General features: G+C 43.0%; 2 protein-coding genes across 6 annotated transcripts in view; one reads left to right on the top strand and one right to left on the bottom strand.

Moving 5' to 3' along the window:
* TRIO (trio Rho guanine nucleotide exchange factor) overlaps positions 1-3,498 on the bottom strand; it is a 256,831-nt gene extending 253,333 nt beyond the window's left edge. For 2 of the 5 annotated variants that reach the window (XM_069808875.1, XM_069808874.1), the window contains exon 1: positions 3,145-3,489. In XM_069808875.1, coding sequence (XP_069664976.1) covers positions 3,145-3,271 — 127 coding nt within the window. In that variant the 5' untranslated portion in view covers positions 3,272-3,489. Of the gene's footprint in view, positions 1-3,144 lie in introns of all 5 variants that reach the window. The other 3 variants (XM_069808876.1, XM_069808873.1, XM_069808870.1) reach the window with 3 other exon arrangements.
* LOC138690288 (uncharacterized) lies at positions 3,381-22,462 on the top strand. The gene is made up of 3 exons (XM_069808877.1): positions 3,381-4,406; positions 12,471-12,561; positions 17,676-22,462. Exons 1-2 carry the CDS (start codon positions 3,455-3,457, stop codon positions 12,524-12,526), a joined length of 1,008 nt encoding a protein of 335 aa, XP_069664978.1. The 5' UTR covers positions 3,381-3,454; the 3' UTR covers positions 12,527-12,561; positions 17,676-22,462.

Here is a 22,462-nt window from a genome sequence, read left to right as displayed (position 1 = left end):
TACTCTTAATCCTGCCACAAAGAAGGTGACAGATCTAACAAGGTGTTCTTGTCTTTTCAACTCTAAATAATGAGATTTAGATACCAAATAGATAACAGAAAGTAAGCTGCCTCGATTTCTTCCAATTCCAATAAAGGGATTCCTCATTCAAATTCAAGACACACAGTCTTGAATGTTTTCATACTACTACCTCACTTCCAGTTCAGCTGCTTTCTTCACATTTCAATTGCAACTTATTTCCACAACAACTCTGAGTGAGCTAACATTTACATAACCAAAGCGAAAACTGGAAACGTACACATTTCAAGCCATGTGAACCTAGCTGCTGTTCAATATCCTAACAAAACATCTTCCAAATAATGAAACTCCATTCTTTAGGCTACTTTAATTCTACTTCAGGCTTAGTCTTACAAAAGGACAGGAGGAAAGCCAATAACCCCACCAGCAGCTCAACTGACCAATTTAACTAACCTAAGATTAGAACTGATTGTTTAGGTGGGTTTTTTGTTGGTTTTTTTTTTCTTCCTGGAAAACATTGTAACATTTTTACTCATTTTCTCTTTTAAGTAACAGCTACAGCTTTGCTGACATTCTCTGCAAGTGACAGGAAAAAGGAAGCATTTGTCATTGTAAATACTGTAAAGAGAAAAATATTTTGTCTGCTCCCACGTACACCAAATGAAGTTTTTTGCTTGTTCATTGATCGCTGCGTCCATTGTGTTTCACTGAAAAAACCTGTGCCTCCTGTTCAAACAAAGGGAAGCACGGGAGATCTCTTAATAGACCCTTTCCTTATAAAAGAGTGGATCACGCACAGAGGCAGAGTTTGAAGAGCTCTGCCCAATACCAAACACCCACGAGAGATGCCAGAACATTTTCCAGCATATGTCACAGCCCAGGCTGAACCTGATAACCTCCACATGTAAATACGGAAATGAGAATGCCAGTTGTTAAATATGCTCTAAGAGTTTTTCGATAAGCATTTGACATGTCCTTCTACTGCTTTAAGATTTTCAGTTGCTGCAAGTCTAAGCTCAGTGTAACTTCCCCGTTATCAGAAGTTATCAGTATCAGAAGTCTTCACTGCACCACTTACGAGCTTATCAATTCTGTGTCATCCCTCTACCCACACATAGATGTGGAAGTTGACTATTAATACAGCTAGCCGGGTCTTCCAAAACTGCAAGATTACTACACATGTACCCATTTGTAACTACGCTAGGCAGACTGTAAGTCTCCTGTTGTAATCTGTCATTTTGCTTTCAACGGGATTTCTCCCCCCCCCCCCTCGGAGAACGACAAAGCTCAGTCCTTCCACAACAAAACCCACCAAGGCCAGCATCCTGACTTGATGAGTTTCGCGCTCATTGCTGCCATGTGAAACAGGTTGCTGAGGGAGCATCAGGCCCTTCAGAGGGGACGCAGCCCCCTGTTTGGACCGTCTGCCCAAGCGAACGCAGCTCCGAACCCTGCTTCAGGGATGCCTGCTGCAAATCACACCTCCTCCTTCACCCTCATTAAATCGAACACGTTCAACAGCAAGCACCGACCGCGAGCAGCACCGATTACGCCGTTTCCCACTTCCCTCACAGACTTCCCTTAAAAACCCAATTAACGCAGCTCTTATTGTTATTATTACTACTGCCACCGTTGTTGTTGGGTTGTTGGTTTTTTGTTTGCTTGGATTTTTTTTTTTTTTCCACACACGAAATCGGCAATCCCCCTCATCTTTCCAGCGGTGAGTCTGCATTTTCCTTGCTCGCCGCTCCTTTTTAGGCATCCCAACGGAGCAAGTGCCCGGCCCTGCCCTGCCGCCCCGCCCGGGAGAGACGGCCGGGGGTGCCCAGGGGGGGGACCCGGAGCCGCCGGCGGAGGGGAGCGGAGGGGAGGAGCCGCCGCCGCCGCTCGGGGGAGGGCAGCCGGCACCGGAGGGAGGCTCGGCCGCCGCCGCCGCCGCCCAGGCTGCCGGCTGGGCTCCGTCCCCGCCGGCGGCGGTTCGTGCGGCCCGGGCAGCCCTGCCCTCCCCGCCGCCATTCCCCGGGGGACAACGTCTCGGTGGCGGGGACAGCCGCCCTCCCCGCCCGGTTGCGTGCCGAGAGTAAACACCGAGGGAGAAGGCGGCCTCCATATTTATTTTTTTTTATTATTTTATTTATTATTTTTTTTTATCCCGGCAGCCTGTCAACAGGCTCCCCACACACACACACACACACCTTCCCCTCCCGATCCTCCGCACCGAGCCCGGCTTCCCAGCCCGGCCCCTCCTCAGCACCCCTTTAACGCGGGCTTCGCTTTTTTTTTTTTTGTCTCATTTCTTTCCCTTCCCCGCTACAAACACCCGCCTTCAACCCTGCCCTCCGCCGCCACCCAGCAGCCCGGCACCGGCGGAGCGCGACCGGAGGCGGGTTTGCCTTTAGCACAGCGGTGTCATCCCAGCCCCGGGCGGGGAGGGGGGGACCCGGCCAGCGCAGCCCTGCGGCGAACCGCTCCCCTGCCCCCGCTCACCCTCCCCGACCCTCCGACACCGAGAGCTGCCCGGACCCCCGGAGGGACATTCTCAGGGCGGGGGGGGGGGGGACGACACCCGGCCCCGGTAACGCGCCCGTTATGGGGCCGGCACGGGAGGGAGAGTCGCACCTGTCACCGGCGACACCGCCTCGGGGCAGCACCCGGCCCCCCGCCGCCGGGTCGGGTCGGGCCGGGCCGCCCGCCGCCCCCGTTTTTAACGCCTCGTCTTTACCGGCGAGGGTGGCGTCCCGCCCGCAAGTTGCTGGGCCCCAAACGAAGCCCCGCTGCCTCCCCACACCCGGCGTGGGATGAGGGGGCTCGGCTTTCTCCTCCCCCCCCCGCTCCCCGCCCCGCCGCTCGGCCAGGCCGGCCCGGGCCCCTCACCGCCGCCTCCCCGAGGAAGCGCGGCGGCGGCGGCGCCCCGGACGGACGGGCGGGCGCTGCCGAGGCGGCCCCGCCGGCGAAGGGAAGGCGAGAGGCTTCCCCGGGGCCACCTGACAAAGCCGGCTGCCCTCGCCCCCTCTCGCAGGGCCGGTAAGAAGCCGTGGCTTCCCTCCGCCTTTCGCCGCCACCTCCAGCCGCGGCCTCGCCGCTGCCCTCCTTCCTCCCTTTCCCCGGCTACGCGGCCGCACTCACCGGATCGGAAGAACGCCGCGATGTCCGCCGAGTCCTTGGCCGCCTCCTCGGCCCCTTCCCCCGCCCCGCTACCGGCCGTGGTGGCGGCGGCGGCTGCGGCGGAGGTGGCGGTCGCGGCGCTGCTCATGGCTGCGGCTGCTGCTGCTGCTGCTGCGTGTGGCGACGGCTGCTCCTCCGGGCGAAACCCACCGCCAACCCCACCGCGGCTCCCGGCTTCACCTCCGGGCGGGAGCGGCCGTTAGGGCGGCAGCCGGAGCGGGCGAGCCGATGCGGGGCGGCGGCGGCGGGCGGCCACAGCGAGCGCAGGGACATGAAGGTATGTGCGGAATGGCAGCTCCGGGAGCGCCCACCCCCCCCGCAGCCACCTAGGAGGCGGCGTGTGCATGCAGGGAGTCAGGGCGGGCGGGCGGGCGGCAGCCGGAGCGCAGACAATCGCGGGAGGAGGAGGAGGAGGAGGAGGAGAAGGAGGAGGGCGACGACGACGGCATGGGGAGGGCCAGCAGTCCGCGCAGCCAGCAGCCGATGGGCGGAGAAAGAAGGAACGTTTCCAGCCTTTTTTTTTTTTCTTTCAGGTTTTTTTTTCCTCAGGGTTTTGATTTTGGGGGGTTTTTTGGTTTGGGGGGTTTTTTTTGTGAGGGAAAGAGCCGGAGGAGCGGCAGCTGAGCTAGCCGCGGGGGTGCCGGTGGCCGCAGCGACGGCCGTCCTCCATCTTGACTGGGAGGAGGAGGAGGGCGGGAAGAGGGAGCCGGGAAAGGAAGCGAGTCCCCGCCCGAGGAACAAGGGCGGAGGAGGCGGGGAGCTCGGGCGTCTCCGGCTGCGTCCGGCACCGGTCGGGACGGGGCGGGGCCGAGCAGGACGTCAGCGCTCCCGCCGAGCGCGCTCCCCATTGGCTGGGAGGCTCCGGCGGGCGGGCGGGGCTCCCTCGCGGCGGCGGCCTGGGGGTTATTGGTTTATTATTATTATTATTATTATTATTATTATTATTGGGGTTTTGGGGGGTTTTTTTGGTTTTTTTTATCCGCTTCCGGCTGACATCCGCCCTCGCACGCAGCCGCTGCCGGCTCGCCGGTGTGCGGAGGTCGAGGTGGGCGGCGGGGGGGTCCTAAAGAAATCCAGTCAGTCAGTCAGTCAGTCAGTCAGTCAGCGCGGGGGCGGGGCGTGCCGCGCCCCAGCGCGGCGGGAGGCGGCCAGCGGCGCGCGCCGCGGGGGCTTCGGTGTGAGGTCAGCGCCGGTCGTGTCGTCACTCGGAGGGGTCGTGCTCGGTAAGGGCTCCTCTGCCCGCCGTGTGGAAGGAGAGGCAGTTACCGCTCGAAGGGCGGGGGAAGAGGGTAGGCACGGTTTTCAGAAAAGTGCCTTTAAACGGCGTCGACACGGGCCTGGATGGTTGCTGGGTTTTTTTCTTTTAGGACTGCAGGGACCCTTCGAAATATTTTGTGTCGTGGACCAGTCCAGTTAACATAAAGGAAGCGAACAGCTCGCGATGGGAAGCGCGGTTGGGCGCTTGGTTAAGGCGCATCCCCGCGCGGTCGCGCTCCTCGTGTTAAACTGCCAGAATAAGACGGCGTGCGGGTAAGGTTGAGGAGAGAGTGGCAAAGTAGGCAATTGAGCGGTGGCCCAAACTGATAAAGCTGAGTAACACGTCTCAAATGCCTGTGGTAAGTGGTCGGAGTCGTTGCTGATGAGCACACTTGAAACGCAGAAGTACAGCCTCAGGAATTAAGCTCCCCGGCCTTTGAGAAGTGTTAAATGCGAAGGTAACTTCAAGAGAAATGTGGTTCTGTTAGTTTATCACCGTCAGATGATGTGGAAGTCATCCACAAGGTTCCCAAGGTTTGTATTTATCTGAAGCTGTATAGCTTGATGAAAAAGCTTTTGTGCAACTACCCTTGCCCTAATTTCTCTTGCAGAGAAGAGATTAGTTTGACTGAAAAGATTTTCTTTTTTTTAAATGTTATTCTTTCGGGCAGCGGGCACAGGACAGAGTTCCAAATTAGCACCCCACTGGCAGAAGTGGTTGACAATGTGAATTCCTTTCTAGCTGGCCTCACACCATCCACCCAGCAAAAAATGTGACTGGGACAAATGCTGCTGTTCTCTTGCAAGCAGACCTGGGAGTAGGAATAGAATATTGTACATCAGCACAGAAAAAAATACATAAGAATATAAGAAAATGGGATAAGTGAATGGAAAGATTTAATATAATGAGTAAAGAAAAACAGGTCTCCTGGAATCACCATGATTTGAGCTTTCAGTGGCTGGAGAGCAAGAAGCGCTCCAGATTATTTGTTTTCCGAATTTGAATTGAGGCTTTGATATGCTGTGCAACACTGCAAGAACCTTTGGAAGACTGTTCATCAGCTATTGAAAATAAGATACTGTCTGTTTCCACTTAGTTGCTCACTCAGCACGCTGTACAATTTGTTGGTGGGTGCTAAAAAGCCAAGGTTCATCTGAACAATGTTGAAGGTTGTATGGCTGAAGTTTGTCCCTTCCCCTGTCCCCTCCATCTGCTGAATTGCAGGAGATGCTGGTTTTGTTTTTCTCTAACACACGGATGCCCTGAGCCACGTCCCCTACTACAAGGGCCTCTCATCACTGTGAAAGTGATTGAGATCGACTAGTTGCAATTTGAATTCTTCACCTGCAGCAAAGGTGGCTCTTACAGAGAAACCTTCAACAGCCTAATATGTTCATATCCTTTGCAGCGTTCAAAATGATTATAGCAACACAGCTGTGTTCACGGTAATGCTCAGGATACAGTATTTACTGAAGGGTCAGTTAAAGATACAAAGATAGGAAAATGACATTATGACAAAGTTACTTAACACACTGTAATAAAACAAGGATTTCATTCACAGGTATCCACCTTACATATCAAATATGAGATTTAATATTTTGACATTAGGAAATTAAGTTCCTTAGTCTGGTTCTTCTTGATCATTTTAGGCTTGAAACTCAAAAAAAAAAACCAAAACCAAAAAACCCAACCCAACAAACAAGGTATGAATTGTCTATGTGGAGAACATTCCACATTGAAAAGTTGGCATGAGTTTGCCTACTTTAGAAGCCTGTCATTAGGGAATAGCCATATTCTCCATCCTCAACTCCTGCTTTGCTTGTCTTGGGTTTTGTCAACCTGCAAGTGTTTTTGCACCAATTACAATGGTAAATGTGGGAAAGGAGAAACTATTATTCTTCATGTAAAAGATATTTTAAGGGTGCTGTGACCTGCTAAATATCAGTAGTGTTAAGGCTGAGATTCAAATTAGAGTTTATTTAAATTGTACACGAGGAGTTTTAAAAGCTAAAGATGTTGAAATCATGCTTAATTTCTGTACCTACTTTATATATATAGATGAGCATTTAATTTTATGAAAGCAAATTGTTCAAAAAGTTTTACACCCCAGTAAAATAAATGCCCTAAGAGAATAGTTTTTTCATTTGAATGTCCTTTATTTTTCCTTGTATTGTGTCTTGCTCTGGTTGAATGGTCAACTTTAAAATCAGTATATCAATGCACAAAGTTCTTCATTCCTGTCAAGGAGGTCTCTTGTGAGGCAAGAAGCTTGCCCAGTGCCTAGTCTTCAGTATCCAGGCTGAGAAGTGTCACATGTCACCTCATGTTTCATCCCTAAAGGAATATGCCAACTGGATACTGCTTGAGTTCTTTTCGGGCAGCATTTGCTGTCCACTTAATGAAGAAAACAAAAAAACAAGTTTGCCCCATTTCTACCAGACATTAAAGAAAGCAGGGCAACAGCTTGATTTAAAATCACTGATACTTACAAGGTTTCAGGAGAAGTAAACTAGAAACTCATTAGTTTGGACAAGCTACCAGACAGGGGATGATACTGACCTGGGTGGTCAATCTGAGTTGTCTCCTTGTTCAAAAGCAAAAAAGCATTCAATTATTAAAAAAAAACCTAACAAACAAACACAAAACCCACCCAACAACCCGGTTGTTACAATGGAGTTCTCTTCTCATAGTTGTTCACAAGCTTCGCCATTCACTTCACAAAGCGAAACGCAGAACATAGAAGACACTGTGAGGACAAGACTTCCACATGGAAAACGCTTGAAGAGAAAATGCCTGTGGACTTCTCTTCAGACTAGCCAGCCTGTAAGAACTGCTTCTTACAAACATTATTTTTCTACAGCAGGCTTTTGGGGGATTCCAAATGAATCTATAAAACAAGTCAGAAGCACTTGTGGTTAAGTAGTAGAGACGGCTGTACCAGTTGGTACTGTGCTTTTAAGATGACAAGGCTTCTTTTAAGTTTGTAGCAGTTAAGGAAAGCAATCAAAGTTATTAATGTGTACCACCTCTGAGTTGCTATCTGGTTTCTCATCTAAATGGTGCTTGTGTTATAGCAACATTTGTCAATTTCAAATTATTCTCCAAGCACAAGATGAATCTCTTTTATCTGTAGGCTAGCACTGAGGCATTTTCCAAACGTTATCATTATTATCTCCCTCTTCTCTGCAGAAGCATCCACATCTTTTTGAAGAGTTGTCTCGAACAGTAATAAGCCTACGTGCTCCACTTTACTATAAAATCAAGTTCTCATTTCATTCTATGAGTTCTGGCAGCTTTTGGAACTTCTGCCTTTGCCTCTCCATTGTTTTTTCTACTTTTCTGAAAAACAGTAAATTTTTTTAGTATCTGATAGCAGGTGAACTACCTATCGCCTATGTAAAATATTGCCAGTCTACTTGAAAATATTTTCTCCATACTTCCACCGGTAAGACCTTCCGTGTTCTTACATTTCCTTGTAAACTTGGAGCAGCACTGCCAGCACCCACCAGGGCATAACATTTCACAGATACTCTCAGCACCTGCAAGGAGAGGTTTAGTACACTTAAGTCAAAAACTGTACGGGGCCAGTGTTTGATGGTCACTACAGCTGAAGTTTCCTGCTTATGTGGTCATGACTGTCAAATCTTAAGCAAAGAATCAAGCAGGTTTTTAATAACTTACAGACCAACTTGTGTGGTTTTGCATATCGCTTACCAAAAATGTTAACCATCCTGATTTTATTTATAACCAAACCACATTTTTTTTTTAAATTCTCACCATTTCAATGATGTGATATCTCTATAAAAATCCAGCTCCCAGTTCTGCTATGTGGCTTGTACTGACTTGTCAATGTCAAGGACACTTCTGTTATGTGTAGAAATTACACCAGCCGTCTGATGTTTTATAGACTATTGGTGGTCTATATGCCATCTGTTGAGTAACCTCAGCCTAATGAAGTGTTGGTTTTTCATTTTATGCTTAGGCACTCATAATTCTACATTATTGTACAATTATTGGTGGCTGAGCCACTCGGCTGCATCTCAGACAATTCATCCCGTTGCCTTTGCTGTCCAGGTTTTTAGAAACACTTCTTCTCTCCATAAGGAAGTATGCATGCACGTAAATGGACACATGCATGCACACCCTAATTTCAGATTTTCTATCACTAGCATTAACATGGAAGCCATACTGGACTTTCTAAGAGTATTTTCCTATTTGTCCAAGATTTCCTAGGCAGAAATGTGCACGGTGCTTGAGAGACTTTCTGAAAGAATTGAACTTGCTGTGCCTGGTTGAAAACGAGCACATTCACTATAAGATGACAGCCTAGATGGATCATATCCAGAAATCCTGGCAGTAGGACAATGCATACTAAAGCCTCTATGGGTGATTTGTTCCTCTTAATCAGTTATTCTCAAGGTGGCATGACCTCTTACTCTGCTTGTAAAAAACTTTCTGTTAGACATTCTGCAGTGTGCTCCTCACTTCACAGCAGATCAAATTACATATTATTGATCACTTAACATTGTCATCCCTGAATTTTCGATGACTAGGTTTTGATTAGGGTATGGCTCCAGGTAACTAAAGAAGAGGGACGTGATTTTTTGATTTTTTTTTTTTTTCCTCTGGGTTAAGGAGATTGGCAACACTAGATGAGTTCATCTTAATTGATGAGCTGTTAAATATGTCTCCTCAGTCTTTCTTTAGCTTTAAGAGCATTTTAGGAGAAAAGCTCAAGAGACAAATTCAGCATTTTCCTTTTCTTGTTGTGTTCCACCTTCTACTGTCTCGCATGTTAATTCTTACAAGGAAGACCATCCAGTTTCAAGTCTTTGTAAGTTTAAGTTAAGAAATTGGGTTCCAGCAATCTAGATCAACTGAAACAATGAAGAGTTAGCATGGCTGGCTTCAAAGCAAAAGCTGTAACACAGTTGTTGCTTACACGTCAGAAAGCATAAAGAGCTTAAAGCTGTATGTATTTCCTTTGTAGGCTTCCAGAATCTTGTTTTCCTAGTTTTGGCTCTTTAAACTAAGCAGCTGAATGGTGCAACCTACTCCCTGGCTTGTGTCGTATCATTCCCTTTGTTCTCGGTGTACCACACTGCCAAAAACCTCTGTATACAAACTGTGTTAAGCCCTAAAGAAAAGCTTCTACATCAAGCCTGACATCCTCCATAGGTCTGCCCATTTCTTGCTGCTGTTTAGGGGATGTTACAGAATAAATGGTTGCCAACAGCAAGGTGGGCCCCAGTCCAGCTTATGTTACCAACTCTATCAACAATCCGTGTGCGTATGATTACTACTGGACAGTATTCCAACATCATGACATTTTATGCATTGAAGGCATCAGTGGTACCTTACTTGGTCATGATACACAAACAACTTGTGTCAGAACAACCTCTGCCCTTCATGCCTAAAAAGCACTAGCACGTCCACAGAAAAAAATGCACTGTACGTACAGAATAAATGTACTGTATGTATCTTGAAACACAGACCACTGCTTTGTATCATCGTGATGGAAACTCAGAAAAATAGGTCACCAATTAAGCTAAGCTATTACACTAGTGATTGCCAATAGATCAGCAGACAGCCTTACTTTATGTCACTTACTTATACCAAGCATTTTGACACACCTGGTACTACATGTATGAGAAAACTTCACTTAGTATCAAAGCTCACTTAGTATCAAAGCAGTGTTAAGTCCAGTTGACAATTATCCTTCTGCTTTAACAGTAATAGTCTGTTAATTGTACTGGCTTGCCTACAATCGGTTGTCAAAATAGCGTGTGAGAATTGGCATAGAGCAGCACGCAAGAGCCATGCATAAAATAGAATTGTAATTTATGAGCCTAGACAAAGTGAAAAGTCAATCAAAAGTGAAGTTTAAAACAAATGGCATCCTGCTTCAGGAGTTATCTCCCAGAAGAAGGCATTTAAATCAGTTCCTCTGCTTGTGTGCTTGTATGCATGTAACTTCATCAGCATGCTGGTTTAGAGTTGCCCAGATTGGAAAGCATCTTGGATGCCTATGTCTGTATCACTTCTGTCAATCAGTATCTTGTAAGAGGGACTGAAGACATTTGAGTAATTGCTTATGCAACAAACAAACCAAAAACGCGTAATTCCTTTTCCATATACAGAACTGAATTGTGGTTTGAGTAATGTAAAAACTGATAATTTTTTTTTAAATATTTACAATACTGTTGCATCTGGTGCTAGGGAGTTAGTTTTGATAGCAACCTATGCAACTCCTAAGTCTGTTGTTTTTATATGACTTAAGTCTTCATAGGTTGATGGTTCCCCAAGAATGCATTCTGTCCCTGCTGACTTTACTGCTTTGAAAGACAACTATAGGTTTTTCAGCCAGCTGATAGTTACAATTGGACTTTGAGGTTTTCCAGGTTCATTTGAGAGCTCAGTAAAGAGGCACTTCCAAGACGTAGAGGATTTTCAGTCAGGACACCGGGAAAGGCTGTTCTGCTGCAGTGGATCCAGACTGCGTGAGTGCCCAACCAGATCCCCCAGATTTTTTTTGTTTGGAAAGAATGGATTTGCTCAGGAAAAGGCTTTCCAAATTCCCAAGGAGACTTCTTAAGACCCATGGCATTGTTCCCCATCACAACCTGCTGCTGCAAGAGGTGATCTCTGGTATCAAAGCCACATTTTGCTATCTAATTTATTCATTTCTAGGTATATACATTTATAATGATTTCTCCTTTCCCTTGGTTTTATCAAGGCTTTGTCTCCAGATCAGTCTCTTCTCTATGAAGCATATCCTTCACTTTCTGCAGATATTTCACTATTGCCTGTGGTCTCTATATGTAATGCGTGATTTGTTCAGATCAGTAAGTGAATGGTTTTGCTTAGGAAGGTCAGCTTCTAGGAGAGGATTTTTCATTCCTTAGTACCAGTCGGCCAACATGGTCATCCTAGCTGATTGTGCTGTAAGCTAGACAGTAGCAACAGATGTTTTTCCTGACATTGCTTAGTCTTAATGAATTTTGTGAGGGTGCACAGCCGTGAATTGCCAGCCTTCCCTTCTTCCAGGAGCTGCTGCAATGGGAAAGAGCTGACCAACGTGGAACAAAGTTTCCTAGTGTTTCCTTTGCTCATAATCAGAAAGTCAAATTCCTTGCCACGCCTGGGAAGCCACTTGGCTTTCAGCAGCAAGAAAGCAGCAGCTGCAGCAATGCTCTGTGGATAGAGGACAGTAAATAAACTTTTTATTTTTTTCTATACTCTCCAATTTTTCAATTAGAAGACAAGTCCTCTTTTCTTTTCCTTCATCCTACTTGGTATATCCCCTTTTCCCCCTTGTACCACAGCAAGCTAATTGAGCAAAATGCAACTGTTGCCAGCATTTTGCTCCTCATGTGCTTGCTTTCTTCTCTTTTGTATTTAGCAGCTAATTTCACGGGTAGTCCCAGTTTCCTATTTTTAATTGAATAGGCTACTTGGAGTGGAACCCTTGGGCACAACAGTGCTAAGTTTTTGATGCTGACCCTGAAAGGTATCCAGCACATACTGCTGTTGGCATGTTAACCCCAGTTAGAGCCAGTTGCTTCCAAAGATGTTCAGCAATTGGAAGACCATTCAGGACCTGGGTCACTTGGTGTTCCACATTCCCTCCAGGGTCTCAGCTGCTGTTTCTAAAGACAGAAATGCAGAAGGACTTCAGCTTCCAAGTCTTTCTAGTCCTTAGCCCCTTTGCCAATACTTGTACGCAAGACCAAAGACATCATTTCTGCATGCTTTCATTCTGGAATAAAAGGCTGTTCAGTTTGTACACGAAGCAAGTTTACAGATCACGTGCTCGACATGGCTTATGCTGTATCCCTACCTCTCAATTCTCAGAGGGGAGGAGCAGATAATGTGGGACAGAAGCCGTATTCAGTTGGCAGCACTCCCAGGAAATGCCTACAAACTTCTGGGCCTTAGCATAATTGTAGGACACAAGCTATTTTTGCATTTTGCTAAAATGATTCTGCCCCTTGGTGGAGGTTAATAACCCAAAATAATCCTTTTGCAGGTAGAAAGCTACATCCAGTCATTCCAGTTGTCATTGTTATTAGTGCAGAGCCTTGAAGTTTCACCAATTGTCTCGTTCACATCGATAAGAGGTGGGAAATGACTTTTTGACAGTAAATCTCTAGCAACAGAGCAGCCAGATCAGGAGCAAGTGGGATGCCTTAGATGCCCATTTCAGTTCATTTACTAAGCAAATGTTTAATGTTTTTACTTAAGCCCTAAATTTCAAATTATCAATACTTCTTAGTGAAAAATTTCATATTAGGTCTCAGGAAACAATTACTTGAAATTTTGCTATTCAAATGATGTGCCTAAATTTCTTTCCTGTTTACTGCTTTCACCTAACAGAAGTATGTCCTGCATGACACCTACTGACTGTAGTGGCCCAGGTTTCCCCTAGACTTAGACACCTGTCCAATAGGTTTGGAAATTTGCACGACTTTGAGGAAGCTTTTGATTTGTAATGTCTGCAAGGGCTTTACAAAGGTGCCTTCCAGAGGAACCACAGCAGCTCCTGTGATGACTTGTCTTTGCGTCATCCAGTGAAGATTAGGACCAAATTGCGTCCTTTAGCCAAATATGGAATTTTAGCATCTTCATCACACTATGGAGATTGCGTGACAAACAACCATTTCATTATAAAAGCAACTTTTCCTTGCTTGGCTATTTCAGCTAATATGTTGCTTCGAGCTCTGTCTGCTCATTTAGAACATTCTTCATAGACGTTGATTGCCGGGTTGAACCATGAATCAGTACGATTGCTATCACAGCCTGCCCCTACCTTTTATCAGAAAAAAAGCCATTCTTTTTGAGCTTGCTGCAATATGTACTGCACTTTGTCACTTTACTTGTGTTCCATTTGTGTCTGTTGTGTGGAGTTTGATTACTTTGGATTATTGTCTATTTCTGCTCTTGATTACAGTGATGAACTTCTAAGCTTCATCACTAATTAAAGGCCAGGTCTAACAACAATGCAATATAAAAATTGTTGTTATGCTACAGGAGAGGAGCAAATCCAGTCAGCCATCTTGGGGGCGGTGCTAATTTTATTAATGTTTTAGTTCACCTAAAAGTAATAATTTCTGATTTAACCGATTGCCCTTTTTAGTAGGGTAAATATCAAAGATACTGCACAGGTCTGACAAATCTATCATACCATAAAAATATTTTCTTTCTTACAAATGAAGATAATAGTAGGCTGTAAGAAGCTAGGAGCACAAGACCTTTAGGAGAAGATCTACTGTGATCACATTTTCACCAGCAAGTGTCACTCCGTGACTAACTAGAGCCCAGACCAGCTTTTATGATAAAGTCATAATACAGAGTACTTTAGTTACATTATTCATTAATTCCTTTTTTTGTAATACACTGGCTTAACTTTTGTCGTATTTCCTAATGTGCAAGGGAGTAAGCATGTGGCTTTATCCTTCTGAGGTGAAAAAAATTCTGTTTCCAATCATTTCACTCCATACTAACATCTACTGCAAGGACTATACTTGCTCACAAGCTCTCAAATTCTATGCTTCACTGTGGGTTTCATTCTTCACTGTTATATCTCGTGCTGTATTTGATAAATGTAACTACTATTTAACACAACCATTCTGTTTCAAATATGTTCTATATAACATTTAAAGATGGAAATACTTATACTGACTTTCCAAACCAACTGCTGGGCTTTTTGGGGGGCTTTTCCTAAATATGGTATCAAGCCCTACATTGAAGGATTCAAAATAATTTACTGTGTCTGTTAACTGATATTTGTATATAAGGAGTTTTTCAGAAATATATTCCTTATGTTTTCACTAAAGTAAGAGTAATCAAGCCTTTGCTCCTTTTATGCCATTTGTTCTGTACTAGCTTTAAGCCATCAGTTCTCTCCAACTGTGATTGCTTTGGCAGGATTAAAATCTAGATTCCTCCTTTTTGACACATAATGAAATGAATTAACTCCTTCATCATTCATTCATGAGGCACATTCATTCCTTGTAATATATTTAGAAACATTATTGTTTCTCACTGTTTCATCAGCGGTATTTTTATTTCTAAACGATGTTCAGAAAATAGTTATATCCTAAATATTGAAATTTTCATGTATGTAAGAGTTTTAATATTTTTGCCTATCGTAAGCTATTTAGAATATTTTAAACTAGGTAGTAAACTATTCTGTGAAAAAACTGAGTATTGCAAACATCCCAAAGAATGAAATTTTACTTATAGTAATATTGAGGTTTTGTGAACAAGGCTGGTCAGAACACCATGAATAGACACAACAAAACTACTCCGCAGAGCGTTACCAGTGGTGGGATGTGGCAGCAGCTGAAGCTGAGGACCTGCAGTGGAGATGCAGAGCAGCTTCAGAAGGCTGCCAGCAGGCTTTTCGTAACACACTCACTGAACAAATTGAGTAAGCGGATGGGAAGGGAGGTGGGGAGAAAGGGTAGTTTGCTCTGCTGGGATAAACATGCAACTAACTGATATTCATGTTTTCTATAAAATGAACAGTTATATAAGTGACAGAATTGTCTGTTTTTTCAGTGACTGGTGACTTTCATATGAAATTGTGAGCTCTATGTTTACAATGGAAGGTTTCTTCTCTATACACTAAACACAAGCCATGTGCCCTAAAGAGTGAAATGCTGCTCTGAAATGTAGTCCCCTGTCTTGTTTCAGAGAGCAATAGATACCAAATGCTACAGAGAAATAAAATACCAATATTGGAAGTTTCTTTCTGGCCTCATACTGCTATCATAAATCCTAAACCCCAAGTATCGCTATCCTTTAACGTATATATGCATTGTGACTATTGTACCTGTAGGTGATAAAACTTAATTGGAAAACTAAGTGGGAAAAGGTGGTATCTTTGATCAGATGAGCTGGTACAACTGGAAAAGCCAGACTAGCTTTTAGACACACACGTTCTTCAAACCAGCTGAAGTAGTCTTGTATGTCCTAACATTTTTTTGCTAACAACATTAGTTGGCTTTAAAAGACCTTCTTCTCACTAGAGCTTGAGTTTCTCTTACATCCTTAGAAAATCATGGCTACAGAAATCTTATTTTAAAATGTTATAAGGGTCGTAAATTGTTTCTTTTGATTGGTTTTGAACATACTGCTTTTTAATTAAGTAGGTTATTTCTTTTCCCTTTTGCATGAGAGAAAACAGTAGAGGTAAGAGTCCTCCTTACTCTCTCCATGCCATTTACCAAATGAAACTTTGACCACATTTGCAGTTATCATTCTCTGTATATTAAATGGTCTTAATTTTTTACATGCATTCCTATGTATACGATATTATGCTTCTAAACAGTTTTGTTTTTTTTTTCTTGCTTCTGTTGCTCCTTTATCTTTTGTAACAGACAGTGTACTAAAAGCTAAACATATTTCATAGTTCATCTCAAGCTGCGGGTTTCCTATGTATTCATGCAATAGTATTATAAGTTATAGTGTTAGTATTACATAAATTCGTGACATAATCTTACTTTAGTCTAAGCTATGAGTTGTGGTCAATCCATCTAAAAAGTTCATGTACATAAATACATTTGTTGCACCTTTTTAATGTCCTTATCTTATACTTGTACGAAAATGGGGATTTATTACATTAAGCTTGGTGGAGGAATAAGTTTTACATTTTAATAAGTTTGTTGGTTTTTTTTTTTTTTAGTTCTGATACAATAACACCAACAAAGAAAGAAAGCTTAGAACAAATAAAAAAAAGTAGAACTACTTTGATTAGAAGTATGGACATAAATATGTACTTCCATGAACACAGAAAGTTTGGGGAAAGGTTGAACAAATAAGCATAAGCAGTGAAACAGATTCAGTTCTCCTTGCTTTGGGGGGGTGTTCTAAATGGGATGACCTTTTAAGGGGCCTTCCAGACATGTAATTTTACAGAATGAAATGCATCATTAAAATGTTTAGACCTCCCTGCACATGCATTAATCTAAGTAATTTATGAATATTTGCACTTTGCTAGTCTCTCTCAAATTGCTAATTGAGTAGATAATGGTGGTCTTAGTATGGTGCCTTTCCTCATTCAAATCAAATACGAGCACAACAGAAGTTGAACAGTGACCCCTCTTATTCTTTCTCTTCTCTACCTCAGTTTACCTTTTTCTAATTGCCCTTTACTCTGTGACTTGCTTCTTTTCTCCTTTGAAGGAATTTATCTAAGAATTTTTTTCACATGGAAAATAATACTGCATGTGCTAATATGCCAATTTATACAGTAATTTTTATATCAGCATGAGTCCTTTGGTAAAAACAGAGTATTTTCTTCACTTTATACTATGTTGCTTTGGAAGGAGTTTTAACTACAGTGAAAAGGCTTCTTTTAATCTGGAGCAATCATAGCCATGCAAAGATTGATGCCATTTTAATGGCTGCATATTGATTTAACAATATCACTATGAAATGTACAGTGATACAACTGTTCCTATAGAAACAGTCAAATATTCCAGCATGGACAGAACCTTTCTCTTTTATATGATTATTTGGACCAGCTAGCTTTAGAAACCTAGTCACACCTGACAACCAGTATATGACTGTATGTGTTTTCATTAATTTTAAATAAATAGATATTTCAGTAGTCCATTGTGAGTGCGTTCCTCTGTTACCAAAAAAAAAAAAGACAAAAAAAAAGTCTCTAGATTCCTTATGAGAATCAACGAGACCCTTACAAGAGGTTAAAATGAAACTTTGAAACATCAAGCTTTGGCTATAGGTAAATCCAGACAGTGTACACTTAGGTGCTTTCGAAGTCCATTGCTAATTTTAATGCTCTTCTGGATCTGTTTCACAGGGAGCTGTGCTGTTTATTTTTCTGTCCTAACTTGAATAATTGGGGAGGATCTGTTTTCCATCGATTGTACATGTGCTGCCAGACCCTCTGCCTAAATCCTACGAAGGAAGAAACCTCTGAAGCTGGATGCACGCTTCCCAGCCAAAAACCCGCCTGTGTGGGTTGTGTATCTATGTCCTCCAGCCCATGGCTCTTCAATTTTTATAAAGTGAAGGATCATCTTCTGGTTTGTTTTTTTTTAAATCCTTGGACAAGCTTATGACGATATTATACTGGTCTTCACTTACAACTAAATTAAATTAGCTTAAACTTCGTGTGTCATTTTAATATTTTAATTTTTGTCCCATTTTCTTCTCTGCTTGCCTGGGAATCCCTTATTTTACTTTTTTTTTTTTTTCCCCCCAGACTATCTTCTGATGCCTTGTGATCTTGCTACAATTTGACAGCTACTAATCTGCAAGGACTCTTGTCATCAGTAGAGAAGAGGGGCTGAGGAAGGCTCTCTGAGTTGTCCGCTCTCAAGGCACTGAGGAGACAATGGGTTGGGAACCTTCACGGTGGCTTCAGGGACACCTTTGTCTTTCTCTAGTGAGCTGCCGTATTTGGGAGCAGGCCAAAAAAAGATGTCTAAAGAGGTCCAAAAATAATCTCTCCTGAAGTACCAATATATGTGTAAAGATTTCCTCCCTTTGCTGCCTCTTCTTTAGATCATGAGAGCACCGTATAAAGAGGCAATCTTGCTCACTGATTACTATTAATATTTGAACAGGTTTTTCATTGCTGAGTTAGCAGCTGTCAGAATCTACTCCTTGGTGAGTTCTTAATTAATGATATCTGAATCGTAGTAGAGCTAGATGACATCTGATAAGGTATAGATCAAATAGACGTGTAAAAGTTCCAGGCAGAGGCAATTTCTACCAGTTAATAAAAGATCCCAGAGATGGATCTTGCACTTTTAGCTACTTTTTACTGACAGCATTGAGACCTTGCCCTGTAACACGTAAATCAGTACTTTCTCTCATGGCCAGAAGAGAGGCACTCTTAGCTTAAGAATACAGAACAATAGTCTCACGTGGGTGCAATACCACGCCAGCTGACACGGCATGGTCAGGACCCTTCCAGAACAAATACCCGTCTCCTTTTTACAGTCCCTGTGACGCACAGCAGCGCACATCCAGAAATAAAATGCAAAGGGGAGGCAAAACTCGAAAGTTGGTGTCAAACCCTACAGGCAGCTTAACGGCGCAGACTCGACCCGCTATTAGTTTCCCCCCTACGTTTCCGTCTTTCTGCAGCTGATCCAATTCGGGCGCTTTACGAGGCGTAGGATACTTTACCTCCTCATTGTAGTGTCCTGCCTGTCAGGCAGGGCAGGGTCACGATGTGGGCTAATCCCTTGGTTTCTGCAAGTTCAGGGCTTGCAGGAGGGCTCAGCTACGCGAGAGCACTCGCGGACAACTGGAGTTCATGACGGAGGACTCGGCTGGGCAGATGCTCCCGTGCTTAGACGTGAGCTTAAAAGAAACCGTGAGCATTATCTGTTCTGAGGACGGAACAGGTGAACCGCCTGCGTCCATTCTCCGTCGCAGTCCCAGAAGGGGATAGTCTTGCCGTTTAAAAGTTAGACCCCAGCCTTAAGAAGCCTTTAGTGTCCTCTGCTCTCAATAACTTATGGCATGTGAGCCAAAATATGTAACAGGGTGAGTGGTGCCGTGTCACTTTTTATTAAGAATTAATAGTGGGATGCTCCAATGTTTCTTAAGTTTAATGATGGGACCACAAGTGATGATCTGAATTGCAGATGGTAATGGTTCCTTCCTGTCTGATTCAGCTTTGATAGTTCCTTTGATGTAGAAGAACTGTGAGCTTAATTTGCATAACATTACTCCTACTCCTATTAGTCTGTTGATGAGCTACCTTTATTAAATTTTTCACCATTTTGGGATTATTTACATACTTCCTGATTTTATAATGAGATCCTGCTTTACTACACAGGGAGCCTACTGATGAACATCTGGTACCTTATGAGTTTTGATACTCTTAGCGTGGTATTTAAAATTTTGCTCCTGTTACAAATTATTCCACTCCATCAGAAATTACTACCATTCGTAATTGACATGCAATGTCTTGTCAGGGAAATGGCAACTGGAGATGATAAAATGAGTAGCAGGGTCAAAATTATGAACAAGTTCAATTGGTGGCTTTGCCTTCTATTAGTAGGAACTTAGGGGATATTTTCAAAATAAAACATGAAAATAAATATATTTGTGTTTTTACAAATTCTCTTCTAAGTTATAATTATTCTAACTCCAGCTTCCACTTTTATTCTAACTCCAGCTTCCTTCCTCTCTTTCTTTCCTATAGCAGTCTTCTGAAAAACAAACAAAAAAAGATTTCTCTTACTGCTGAGCAGAAGAGTGAAGATCTGTTTTCATAGATCCCTTGAATATAAAGAAGAACCAATTTTTGGCCAGAAAATAGATTAAGGTTTTTGAAACTCTGTTAACATGAAATGCACACACTTACTATTCTTATTTTCATGAATCGATACAGTTATAGTAGTTAATGTTTTTATTCACAATACCATATGACATCACTCACTTTCCAGTTCCTGACACTTTTTACTCATCCTCTAGTATTTTGTTTAACTTTGGTTTTAGAAAGAGGAAAAAAAAAAAAAAATCCAGATTTGCAAACATGAGAAAGATTTCCTTCAAAAATTTATTTTTTTTTTTTTTTTTTTTTTTAGAATCATTTCAGGAGATGGAATCTAATTGATTGCCCAAAAGAAACAAACAATCCTAGGAGCTGTTCTAATCTGGTTTGCAGAGGTCCCCCAAGCATCCCCCTGGGACTGGAGAGAGGGAAGTGGTGCACCCCGGACCAAGGTCCGATACTGGTTACATTTGGAGGCTTCCGCTGCAATTCAACTAGCAAGGAGAGCATTACTTGTGCAATATGCAGCCTATTAAAAGTACTTACCCACAAGAAAGAGCTTATTTGGCTACAGATATACACAGACATTAAAACAAAGATTTGGGGCGGGGGGGGGGGGGAGGGGAAGACAATCTTATAGACCACTCTTTAGTTTGCGAAGAACTCTTTTTCTACCAGGCAACTTTTGTAAGTTTTTATTTCACAGCTTGCCAGCTTTCCCATCCTTCAAATGAGAGTATCTTGATGCCTGTGAAAGTCCGAGAGTGCCCATTACTAATGAGGTTCTTCTTGCTGGAAATAATGTACTGGACTCGCTGTGAAATTTTTAAAAATCTGCTTTTTCTTTTTTTCCATTTTAAAGAGGAGTCTCTTAAAGTAGAGTTTACTGAATAACGCAAGGTATTCTAGGAATTAGGTATGCAGGGTTAAATCAAACATCAAAGAATTACACCACTAGCTTGTTCTCAACATGTCTGCTTTGTAATCTGTAGAACATGTCCATGTACAAGAGAAAAGCAATTTAATCTGAATCTCTAAATGGTACAATCATTTAGCCCATGTGATTTATTTTGATTGGAAATATCTGCTCATTTGCCTCTCCCAATGTAACCATTAATTTGCAATTTGAGAGATAATATGTGGTTAAACATTAATGTTTCAAATAATTTTTACACCTGGACAAGGTCTATAAAAGATAGCAAATTCTGTAATTACAAATAAGGCACTATATATAATAATGTAATATATTTTAAAATGCAATGCCTTTTAGATTGTGCATTTCCTTCCTTTAAAAGAACGCTGGGAATTTAGAAGGGTACATGGAGAGGATCACTTTTTATTTGATGAATCGAGTTTATAATAAAATGGCTCCAAAGACCAAATAAAATATATCTGAGATGGCAGAAGGCAGGATATTAATGTATTGATACCATCTGGAAAATAATAATACAGTATGTTCCTTAACTTAGAGGGTTTCAGAAACTTTGAGAACTTAAATGACTCTGTTTTTCAGGTATCAGAAAGTTACGAAATACATTTTATAGTTTAAAAGGTGTACTTAAAAATAGGTGATATATGCACACACAGACTTGTGACTGCCTTACCCTGATGAAGCTGCAGAGTGAATCCATAAGGATCAACTCTCTTCCTGAGGAAATTTCCTCTAGAAGGAATAAGCGGGCCTGGAGGACTCCTGTGCAGCTCCATACCTCACAACGCAGGAGGCAATGATGCAGAAACCCCAAGACCAACTGCAACGTATAAACAGCTCAGCTGTCCTCGGATGCCAGAACAGCCCTTGAGGCAGCAGGTAGCTCGTGTTGGTGGCTACACTGATACACCAAGTAAGAAGGCATAAAATTCCTCGGCGGCACCTTTGCCCTCTTCTTACACCCTCAGGCCAAGCACAAGTCCAAATTTGTTGGTTCGCATGTGGCTGAGTTCTTTAATATTGAGCACGTTCCAAAAACATCCCTCTTTTCACTGTTCTCAAGGGTTAATTCAATAAACAAAACACAATAAAAGCCACTGAAAAGTCCGGGGCAGGAAGGAAGCTGGCTTACTGCTCCTCGGTTTCCCATGCTGCCAGCGTAATAAATTGCCATTTTCAACAAGGTGGCTACAGCTGGCTTAGAATTTAACTTTCTTTTTTTTTTTCCCCTAAGTGTAACTAAGAGTTAATACATCAGTCCTAAAAGCATGAGCCTTTGTCGTGGGAGAAGGAGGGGGCAGAGCAGTTTCATTGCTGATGCACTCAAGGTGGGAAGATGCTCCTTTGAAAGTATCATCCATCTTGGGTGATCACTGGGGGTTGGAGTAAAACACCCGTCCTAAGCGACCTGGTTGCAAAATTTCCTTTAGCGTCTGTAAGGACAGGAATCTGGCTTTTTAATTTACACGAAAACCTGATGTGTATTTTTTAAACTGCTAACAACATCTTATACCAACTTTTTTCCTGCTTCCCAGCTCCCTGGCTTGACCTTGCACTTAAGCTTGTGTACTGGAAGGACTTCTATCACTTTCCTCATGTATCTTACTCACTTTCGTATGGCTATGCTTTCCCTCTTTTTTTTCCTGTACGCAGTTTTTACTTTGTACTGTTCATCTGGGTTGCTGAATCGCTAAGTGTTTTAAAAAATGTGTATGTTATATTGAAATATGTTTTTCCATATCCTAATCGCACTGTTCCCTCCATAAACTGTGCTAAATCTCTGATCACTGTCTAAATTTTAATTAAAACATAGTTCAAGACAATA

The sequence above is a fragment of the Haliaeetus albicilla genome, chromosome 21 (assembly GCF_947461875.1).
Source record: "Haliaeetus albicilla chromosome 21, bHalAlb1.1, whole genome shotgun sequence".
NCBI lineage: Eukaryota > Metazoa > Chordata > Aves > Accipitriformes > Accipitridae > Haliaeetus > Haliaeetus albicilla.
The sequence above is the reverse complement of the archived record's forward strand: the minus strand, read 5'-3'. Positions and strand labels throughout refer to the sequence as shown.